The sequence below is a fragment of the Myotis myotis genome, unplaced genomic scaffold (assembly GCF_014108235.1).
Source record: "Myotis myotis isolate mMyoMyo1 unplaced genomic scaffold, mMyoMyo1.p scaffold_m19_p_11, whole genome shotgun sequence".
Classification (NCBI taxonomy): Eukaryota; Metazoa; Chordata; class Mammalia; order Chiroptera; family Vespertilionidae; genus Myotis; species Myotis myotis.
In genome coordinates this window covers 20,180,280-20,191,523 of record NW_023416315.1, presented here as the reverse complement: position 1 = coordinate 20,191,523, position 11,244 = coordinate 20,180,280, and the positions used below count along the sequence as shown (strand labels likewise).

General features: G+C 45.6%; 1 protein-coding gene across 1 annotated transcript in view; it reads right to left on the bottom strand.

Annotated features, from left to right (window-relative positions):
* Positions 1 to 4,465: 4,465 nt before the first annotated feature.
* Positions 4,466 to 11,244, bottom strand: part of CPVL (carboxypeptidase vitellogenic like) — a 103,130-nt gene continuing 96,351 nt past the window's right edge. The window contains exon 13 of the mRNA XM_036327747.1: positions 4,466 to 4,721. Within this exon, the coding sequence (XP_036183640.1) occupies positions 4,617 to 4,721 (105 nt within the window). The 3' untranslated portion in view covers positions 4,466 to 4,616. The remainder of the gene's footprint in view (positions 4,722 to 11,244) is intronic.

The following is an 11,244-nucleotide window of genomic DNA, read 5'->3' as shown; positions in this document are numbered from 1 at the left end:
TCCTAGGACAAGATGGGAAAACTAAGCATGGTCCTTAGGGGTTTATTCAAATCAGATGGATGTGGGAGTGTCAGTCCTCACTACAGAAGTTTCTGGTAATCATTTGAGAATTCAGGTTTTGCAACAAAATAATTGAACAGTCAGTGGTAAGCGGAGAGGAGGCAGACGCAGGAGTGCCCAGAGCCTTGCTGTGCCCCCAGCACACTGCCGCTCACGATCCAGGCCTTGGTCGTGCTAGTCTCTGCCTCTGCAAAGTCTCCAGCCTTCTTCTTCCCTCCTTCCCCTGGGAGTAACATTCTCAGCTCTCAAATTGCTTTGTCCCTTCCTTCCTGCAAGCAGGTGGCACTCTGGGATTACAGTTATCACTGTGGCCACCCACCTTCCCGTCACACAGCCCCCTCCTCCCACTAGACTCCCGCTAGAGAGTCTTGGGAGCAGGGAGTGGGCTAAATTTGTCTCTGTGTCTTTAGCACCAAAAACAGATCCAGTCACACAGGAGGGTTAATGTAGCCCATCCTCATGGAAGATGGTGACCAGGATGGGGCCAGGGACCCAGGGGACTTTCTGTTCATCTGATTTTCCTATTCTCTTTACACAACACCCTCCACCCACTCCTCAATTCTCTCAGGTGCTTACTTCCTTTATCCCCTTTTATTCATGTAAGAAAACTTGAAGGAGCAGTGAAAATTACTAGGTGTACAGATGAGTTTTGGTTATAAATATTCGTTGGGGAATGAGGGAAGTTACCAACGTGGATTCCTGCTGCACGTCATCTAAATCTGGAGGCTGCTTTGGTCTTTACTGAGCCTAGACTTCCTCCCATGGTGAATGTGTGTTGGCTCCTGACTGCCCAGTGGCATCCAGGCCCCCTTTCCTCTAGTCACACACCCTGGGGCACTTACCGGGAGGGTAATTGTCTCTCTCCATTGAGTGCAGTCTTGGTGGTGCTGAGTTCAAGGTCACCCACCCTCCCTTAGCCTGGCATGAGTTATCAGTGGTCACCACTGGGTACGGTATGGGGTTGGTGGGGCCGGGGGGAAGATTCTCTTAATTTTTGCCATGTACAATTTGAAAATTAAAGATTTAACAAAAAGATTGAGATTTGCCCAAAAGATCTGGCTGGATACAATGAATTTTCCTGTGAAATCCATTTGAACAGCAGCCAGAGGCCGGGCCTCTCCAGTGCACAAGCCCGGGGGAATGCAGAAGGCCCCACGTCACACTCCTGAACTTGCCAAAAATCCCTTTAAAATGATTGAACAGATGTCTTTCCTTGGGATCAAGCGGATATAAACCATCACGGCCTGCTTTCAAGTCCTAGGTTTTGGTGTCTTCGGGGCAACAAAATCCATCACTTTCAGGTTGGCTTTCTGAATGTTTTTTAAATCTTCACAATGATTACAGCAATGGCCGCTACAGTGTGCAGGAAAACGTAAGCACATCTGTGCTGGGAGCGGCATTTCATCCCAGGGCACTAACTTCCCGTGAGGCTGGAGTGGAACCAGCCTCCAGTCATCTTTGCAGCCAGCCTGGCCAGCCTGCAGTCAGCCCCCAGAGGCTCCTCATGGAACATGAACTAGTTTCTGCGCTTAGAACCAGAGGCTTACCTGGCATAAAGACCGACACCGCCATGGCCCACGTGTCAGCAGCAGTACTGGTAGGTGGGGGTCCTGTCATTCCCACGAAGCAAGAGAATGCCGATTTTCCAAAGTAAATTGTGGGCACGTCAAGCCGTTGGTCACCGGACCTCAGGTCTTGGTTTCTGGCCTTGTGGATCAGGTTTTGGATGGCATGAGAAAAGACAACTTTGGAGCTTCACATCAATCAGTAATTAAATGAAAGCTCTCCGTATTTTCCAGAGAGTCACACTTCCAATTTAAATGAGCTCCTCTGGGGCGGGGCAGATACTGCATCTAGAAGTTTCTAAGAATTTGCTTTACACAACTTTCAAAATGAAGCACATTTTTCATGATGGTGCACACCCAAGCCCCAGGTGGGGGTCACCAATACTGACCCCCGGATGTCATCAGGTGAGAGAGCTTTAGGGTGGGGAGGCAGTGTCCTCCTCCGTGGGAAGAGGATGGGTTTGAGGAGAGACACCTGCTTTTGCATGGGAACTGGCTCCGCCATTGGCTGTAGAAACCCAGGCAAGTGTCCTTGTATCTGTGAAGTTCCAGGACCGCATCTGTGAAATGGGGAAACCATCTACCTGGTAATGTCTGGTGGACATGTGGCACGTTTTAGGGACTTTGAAAGGAGAGCTGATATTATTACCTCTAATTTCACAGAATCAGGTGTTTACACCTGAAACAAACCCTGAGGGAAGGCTGGTTTCACCCTGTGGGAGCAGCCTCCCAGGTCAAGGCTGAGCCTTCTAGACCTTCCCCAGGGGCCTCCCAGCAGACAGCCCATTGCAGTAGAAGCACTTTTCTGCCCCTTTGCCATTGCAACCCCAAGGTCAAATCAGGTCCCTGGGCCTGGCCTCCGCACAATGCAGACAGCATTCAGCCCTAACCGGTTTGGCTCAGTGGATAGAGGGTCGGCCTGCGGACTGAAAGGTCCCAGGTTCGATTCCGGTCAAGGGCATGTACCTTGGTTGCAGGCACATCCCCAGTAGGTGGTGTGCAGGAGGCAGCTGATCGATGTTTCTAACTCTCTATCCTTCTCCCTTCCTCTCTGTAAAAAATCAATAAAATATATTAAAAAAAAGACACTCTATTCTTTGCAAACCTTTTGTGCCTCCCTCCCTCCCTTCTTCACCCCTACTTTTCTCCCTTCCTTCTAAATGAAAGCATACTATATTGTTAGCACAAATTTTAAGGCCACTTAAATTCAGTGCTATGCTTAGGAGCCTTTCAAACAGCAAAATCACCAACAAAAAGCAAAAACGTGAACAATGTGGCACTAAGTGTACCAAAGAAAGGCTATGCTCCCAGTAGGAGAGCTGCCATGAGAAGGCAGAGTGTGATCTCACTTGACCTCAGCTGACAACATGCATATGGATGACTCAAAGTTTTTGTCATTCTACACATGTGTCTGGATGACACCAAGTATTGATTTGGGTATTGCAAGTACATTTTCAGCGAATAGGTGAATACACATATGGAATCCATGAATAATGAAGATTGACTAGATCATGTCGTGGCATCCTTTTAAAATAGGTCCTATTACAATGGCACGCGAACCCCAGCAATCTCCTCTCCTGGCTACCTTCTCGGAGACTCTGGGAGGCTAGTACCGCAAAGGCCTTATCCAAAAACATCAGCGCATGTGTGACATCAGAGCTAAATCCCAGGTCTCCCAGGCACAGCTGGTACCCTTTCTACCACATATTTGTGGGACTAAATACAACTGTTTCAACCTGCTGATGGGGCTCTATGTAAACGTTTTTGCACACTCCTCCATCCCACTCGTGTTTTTTGCCCCCTGCAATAATTAAAGCTGCTTTTGATCACAATGTTTGACTTGATGATTTGTCGTAGATGGGACCAATGAAATATGTGTATAAAGAAAAAAAACCAAAGGAAGATCAAAACCTGAATGAAATAAGGCACAAAATGAAATATTAAAAGAACTCAATAAAGTATCTGCAGCAAGAACAAGCTTTGACTTTTTAAATTTAGTTCTCCAGAGAGCCAAATCGTAGATGGGTAATATGAGAAGGTAACGATGTGGAAAAAGCTAAACACGCTGTAGAATTTCAAAGATATGAGCACATGCTGCGTAAATAGGAAAGATGGGCCCAGATGTGATATTTTAGTTGGAAAATTACTAGTGTATGCTATTTATAAATATATTGTGATGCCAGATTATCTCAATTTTTTTTTTGGTATTTCAACAATTCAAAATTAGGTCATTGTTTGTTTGCCTAACAGACATACAGACTTTACCAACCAAATTAGAAATGGCTCATAACTAATGTGGCTGGCCTGCTGGTAAACGTGTACACTTCAAACAAATCAACAAATTAAAGAGAAGAAAAGGAAAGGCAAAGATTCAGTATGACCTCTAAGATCCTGTGCTTATCAGTTGGTACATCATTACTTTGATATCTGAGATTTCCGTTTCAAGGAATTCCAAGCTACCTTTCATGCTAAGACTTTCTACATTCCAGAATCTCTTCCCCACCACTGTTTTAATTTCACCTGTTCCTTTAGGGTAATAATTCAGCTACTCTTATCCAATAATATTCACCAAACCCCTGCATATGTGTGATCTGAGGAAACACTATTATTTATAGAACAAGATGTTGTTACAGCTCTATTCATTTATTGTACTTTTAACATACTCTTAGGAGAAATTAAAAAATCCTTTTCAAGGTCCCAACATCCCATTTATCCATATGTATCTGAATCAGTGCCTCAGAATCCATTCTTTCCACCTTTTAAGTTAAAAGATGTAATTCGCACTCATCCACGGCATTTCCTGAAAGTTAATTTTGTAATGAAACATAACAGAACCTCACTTATCATTTCAAGGGTAATTTTTATTGATGAAAAACATTTTACAGGTAGAAAAAGATAGTTTTCTTATTTGTATGACATTTTCCATTTTGAAAATTTTCTTATTAAAGATTCCAACCCTTGACATACTCTTTGAGAAAAGCAGCTTATCCATCAATAAGGATCCCACCCTTTATCAAAAATGAATCGATTGATCATGTCGAAAGATCTCAGAGGCTGGTCATAGGGTAAAATGTGTCCTCCGCCTCGAACAATGACCTGAAAGGAGAAAAAGAAAGAAAAATTGAAATATTGAGAAATGCATATTCTAAATAAATGAAAAGTTTGATTCAGACTGAAGTATTCTGAAAGCCTACATGAACATAGAACATATTCTAGAAATCCATGTCTTGGGCTATGCCAATGTCTTGCTTTTGACAGCTTCAATAATAGGTACTTTAAGGTGGGAAAGTTTTGAAGTTGTATAGTTATTTAACTTTACACAAAGTTGGGTTCATCACTACCTTGCATAAAACTGGAAAATTTCTCCTTGTCTTTCTCCACTTGGGAGGGAGCTAAGAGCTGTCTGCTCTCCCCCACCCTCCGCTGTACTATCATTCTTACCTGGTTAGGCCCTGTTGTGGGGAGACACACCGAGGTCAGCTCTGTCTGCAACTGGGGAGAAATGTACCCAATTCCACCCTTCAATGATCTGGTCTGCTTGACCCACACACTGAGCTGCACCTTCCCATTAGCCTTTACCATTAATAAAGGGGACGTTGTCATTATCCAAAAAAAGTAAAGAAAAAAGCCTTGCCGTCTGAAATTTTAAAAGGCCGTTTTTTTGAGCAGCATAGAGTTAGAACATTCTTCTCCCCCTTGATTATGAACATTTTTTTAAACATACAGCAAATTTGAAAGATTTCCACAGGCACCATTTAGATTCTCTCATTAACACCCACGTTACTCATTTTCTCGCATAAGGATCCCACTATTTGTGTATGAATCCACCTTACTTGTTTAAAATATATTTCTTTATTGATTTCAGAGAGGAAGGGAGAAGGAGAGAGAGATAGAAACATCAATGATGAGAGAGAATTATTGATTGGCTGCTTCCTGCACACCCCTACTGGGGATAGAGCCCGCAACCCAGGTATATGCCCTTGGCCGGAATCGAACCTGGGACCCCTCAGTCCACAGGCTGACACTCTATCCACTGAGCCAAGCCGGCTAGGGCTCCACCTTATTTTTTGACACATTTCAAAGTCAAGTGGAGGTATCAGTACACTTTCTCCCAAATTGTGTGCAATATAAACACACAATAGCATGCACTAGTCTTAAGTGTAGACTCACCACGTTTGGATAACAATGGACACCTGTAAGCCCTCTCAGGGTGTAAAAAACATTCTTAAAACATCTAGTTGAGGTGAACTCAGACCCACACATGGACCCACAAAGGATCCACCCTTGTGCTAGGCTCCCCACTGACAAAAGGGGGACCAGTTTCTGCACTCAGAAAGCCTTGAGGTTCAGCAAATGTCCCAAATAGAGGACAGGGAGGCCTTCATGATTCAAGTCCCAACAGGAAAGGGCTGACACTGAGTGTCACGAGGCCACATGTAGGAGAGACCGACCTGGCCTGTGCTGTCCTATGGCACATGGAGAACACAGGGTTAGCAGTGGATGGATGGAGTGAACACACGCAGCACAAGCATCACATTAGTAACTTCTAGCTGCTGAATCACACCAAGAAATTAAAACTCACTTTGACAAGGCCCTTCCGAAGAGGCTGGGCCCATTTTACCTGCTCCAGCCTGGAGGGAACTGAGGCAGAAAAAGTACACATATATTACACAGTGCATTTATGATATGAACCCCCAACCCACCACCTACACGCACCCTTGCTGTGAGGCAAGAGGGATCAATGTGGCTGGATGAATTATACTTTGCAGCTCTGCAAGCTGTGCACCCACAAATGATGAGAGAGCATTCACACCAGCATTCACACCGGCTCAGTCAAGGTGGCTGAGCTACTTGGAGCTATTAGGTGGCTTGTCCAATCCACACAATTGCAAGTGAGAGAATTAGCTAGAACCCTGGCTTCTGATGCAAACACCAGTGTTCTAAATCAAATCATTGTACTGGTACCATAATTCCTTACTCTTGGGCCAAACTTTACAGCTTAGTCACAGAACATTTCACCCACTTCTCAACAGCCCGCTGAGGCAGGTGAGGGAAGGAGACCACCACTCCAGACAGGAGATTGCACCTGCTCCTCCTATGCAATTGGAAACACCTGCTTTGTGTTACACTCCATCGGGGGCCCGCTGTGCCCTGCTGCAGCGACAGCGAGCGGGGCTCACCTATCATGTGTGTTCAGGCTTGCATCTGGAAACCCACCATGCCCCACTCTGTCACAGACGGAACGTAAACAGATGTGTGACAAGGGCCCCTGCAGATGAGTCTAAAGGAAAACTCTCTGTCCCCACACTCTCAGGGTACAATTCTCTTCTTGTACATTCCCCTCCAAATCTCCGGCCTTGGCAGGAATCCGATGAGGGATTTTTATGCAACTTCAGCTCAGCAGAGGACACTTAATGAAGTCATGTTTGTGACAAAACCCAGCTGCTTCAACTGGAAATGAGTTTGGCAGCCGTGGTCCAGAACAGCAATAAACCGACTACCCCAGAGCTAAGGTCATCCTCTGTCCAGGGCCAGCCTGCAGCCAATGGGGACAGCAGTGTGGTAAGGCCAGGGCTGGGGGGAGTGAGGGCATAGGAACGTGACTCCAGGCACGACAAGCTGTGACTTTGGCCAAATAACTGAACCCCTCTAAGCCTCAGTTTCTTTGTACGACAGGGAAAGAAGTATCACCACTGGGGACAGCTGTGAACTGTGTGAGAAATTAATGGAATCATGCCCAGGGGACACTGAGCACGCTGTGTGGCCTGGGGAGATACTCAGGAAATATTAGTCACTGTCGTTATTCTCCTAACAACTATCCTTATTCAAAATGCAGCATCCAAATGCTTGTATCAGCTACCCTCAAATATTGTCTTCCCATGTTAGCATCAACAATCTTGGAAGAAGGAAGTTGTTTAAAACTTGAACGTGCATAAAAACACCTGAGTTGGTTGAGTGGACTCCTGGGCCCTGCCCATCGAGGGTCCAGTTCTGTAGGGCAGGGGCAAGGCCTAAGTATGTGCATCTCCAACAATTCCAAGGGAATGCTGATGCTGTTGGTCCAGAGACTCCTCTGTGAGAACTACTGAAGAACCGTGTCTATCCTGTGACAGATCAGGCAATTCTCTATGTACTTCGTGGGAGACTACAAACAGAAATTTGTTTAACACCTATGCATGACCTCACCTTATTTCTTCCTGATGGTGTGCTCTCCTGGTACTAACACACACACACACACACACACACACACACACACACACACACAGTCACACACACCATGTTCATGATAATCATGTGGTCAGGAAGGGACGACACAGCTGGGTATTATAATTCTTATTCTCAGAGACCTGCCTGACCCCAGTCCAATGCTGAGCTGCCATGTGGAATGACCAAACACCATAAAAAAGGGTGTCGTTAAGATGGGAAGGGAAAGCTCTTGCAGGAACAAAGGCTTTTTCACTCGCCACAGGTCCTCAAAGGATGCTCTCCAGCAGACTCACAGCCAGCATGCTGCCGATGTCAGCCTCAGGAACAAATGTATGCGTGCTGACGAATAGCCCCTCTGTTGTTTTCCGCCACGCTGTTCCCACTCACAGATCGAGGGCACATGCCGGAGTCCAACCCCAGCAGGTCCGGGGTCCCCAAAGGTGTGGATGGAGTCGGCGAAGAAGGAATCACATGGAGACAGTGTTCAGTTGATCAGCAGCCTAGCCAGGATCTCCAGCCAGGATCTCCAGCCAAGTTCTGGTCTGGATCTCCAGAGAGGTTCTGCTTTGGATCTCCTGCCAGGTTCGGTAGCCAGTTGTCTTGCTAGGTTCTCCAGGTTCTCCAGCAAGGTTCAGTCACCAGGTTCTAGTCAGGTTCTCTTGCCAATTTCTGTAGTCAGGTTCAGTCCAGGATCTTTTGCCATGTTCTCCCCAGCGAAGTTCTTCTGTCTCTAGAGAATGTTCTGTGTAGGTTCTGTGCCTCTTAGTTCTGTGTTCTAAGCTCTGTATTCTAAGTTCCCTCGCTAGGTTCTGTGTTCTAAGTTCTGTATTCTAAGTTCTGAGTCTTGCTGTCTTGTTGCATCTGTATTTATACCAGTTGATTCAATCCTATCAATCTCTATTACAAAGGTTAGGGTGTTTCTTATCTCCATTCCAGGGAGTAAAGATTATGTAGCTTAAGCATGATTGTTCATAGTTAAAGTGATTAATTACCCGCCTGGCACTTAGTTAAGAGGTTTTATTCCCTCCCTAACTTCAGGGGAAAATCCCTACCTGGGGAAACAACCTTTCTCAGAGAGGAGACCTTGGTTAAAACACATAGTGCCAAGAAGGTGAGCAAACAAATTAAGAACAATATGCCATATATGCCAGGTCCCTTGAAACAGCAAGCATGGACCGGCTCCCGGCAGGCACAGGCCACGCCACAGTCTTTAAGGTGTGCAACCAGATGTGACCGGGCTGCGATCACCTGTTTAAATGTGACAAGATTAATCTCAAGGCTCCCTGGATGGAAATGGCCTCATCACCAGCAACTGTATGTCTGGGCTGTTTCCACCCTGGAGCCAAAACCGCCGGACTCATGTGTTCCAGATGTTCCAGGGGTCACAAACATGTCATGGATTTTAAAAGGGTTCTATAAAACACGTTAAAACCTCAATTCACGTTGTGTTTTAGAAAACTGTACAATTCTGCCTGGAACTAGAAACATGGACTCGGCAGTAAAGGATTTCCCAGTCATGCCTTTTTAGGGGACAAAATATAGAGGGGAATTCCCAGTGGGCGTGTGGATGTGGATGGCCGGGGCGTGCATGGGAGTCTTGGAGGAAACAGATCACTGGACAGATTGTGGAGAGCGGGTGAGGGGTGGGTAGCATCGCAGACAGAGGAAACTGTGTGTGTGTGAGCATTGGGGCATGGAACTCATGGCACGTGCCCATGCCTTAACCTGCCAATTGAAGCTCGGGAAAACAGAGGGAGGGTGAACAGGTAACCCTGAGAGACATGCTGCTGAGATGCATCGACCTTATCTGATAGGATGTGTGTGTGTTAAAATAAAATGTGTGACATAAAAGGAAATGACCCTTCTAAGCATTTCACAGTGAACAAGTTAGTAGCATTTAGTGCATTCACAATGCTGTTCAGCCGTCACCACTATCTAGCTGCAGAATGTTTTCATCACAAAGGAGGCCCCATTACCATTAGCCATCGCTCCCTCTCCCCTCTCCCTGCCAGGACCTGGCAGTCACTGCTCAGCTTTCTGCCTCTATGGGTTTACTCTCCCAGAGGGTGATATAGGGTCCAGGTAGGGACATGCTCAGATTTGCATTATAGAAAGATGACTGAGCAGGGGCTGAGGAATGAAATGATACTGGGGCAAGTGAGGCGACTAGCTGTTCAGGTGAGCAGTGATGTAGGTTCATAGCACAGGCGATGAGAAGGGGAAGGAAAAGAGGGATGTTGGGGTGGAAGCAGGGAAATTAGTGATTAATTATATATAAAGCTGAAGTGAAAGCAGCCCCCCCCCCAAGCCACACACACACATGCTCCCCACTGCAGGCTTTTTCACAAGAAATGTTGACATGGACCAAGACAGAAGAAAAGAAGCCCCTGGGAGATGCAGGCTGGGGATGCAGCCGACAGGATAGATTTATAGTTCTTATGTGTAACGATGGAATGATGGCGACACAAGAGAACCTTGTTTGTTATGGCTTCTGACTTACACTAAATTCTTTTGCTATTTTTTATTCCATTGCATATTTATGAAATCTTACTTGTTAGCTTTCAGAAACTACCCATATGTAGAAATAAAATAAATATGCACTCAAATAACAAATATACTAAAATGTAAAGGTACTTGGGAAGGAGAATTAAAAACAAGCCAAAGCTTGTTAGCAGCCACCTGTCAACAAAAAATGAGGCAAGTCACTTAAAAAAAAAATACACAAAAAACAAAGCAGAAATCAAGGCTCACAGTTACTCCCATGACACCCAGGGATAACTCCTGAGATTTACAACTCTACACCTCTAACGTAGCAAGTGATCATTAAATAGGAGGGTGAGGCTGCTTTCGCTCACTTACATGTGGCCCTTGCAGCGGCAGTCATTCTTAGAGTAGTCAATAGTTAAGTTTGGTATTGCTTTAAAGTTCCCAAAGGCCTCCCAGAGGCACCGTCTTGCTTAATCAGTTGCAACAATATTGTAATTTAGGATTTCCACTTCTGCCTATGTCACGATAGCGTGTGTCACACCAACCCACCCCAGAAGAGCATGCCTGCTGGTGAAGACCATAAGCTCAGGGCCCAGCAGTCTGGGTTTAAGCCCAGCTCTATGACTTTGGCCAGGGACTTAACTGCCTCTACTTTCTCATCTGTAAAATGAAGTTAAAATATGGGTGACCAGTTGTCCCAGTTTGGCTAGGGTTGAGGGGCTTCTGGAAACACAGATGTCTCAGTGCTAAAAACTGAAAAGTGCCAGGCAAGCCAGGATGGCTGGTCATTCTAAGGATATTTAACCTGTTGTGGGGATTCAAAGAGAGAATGCATATAGAATACCACATGGCATTCAGCCCACAGATATGGATTAAGCTTGAATCACGTGCCATATAGACAAATAATAAGCACTCAAGCAGTGGT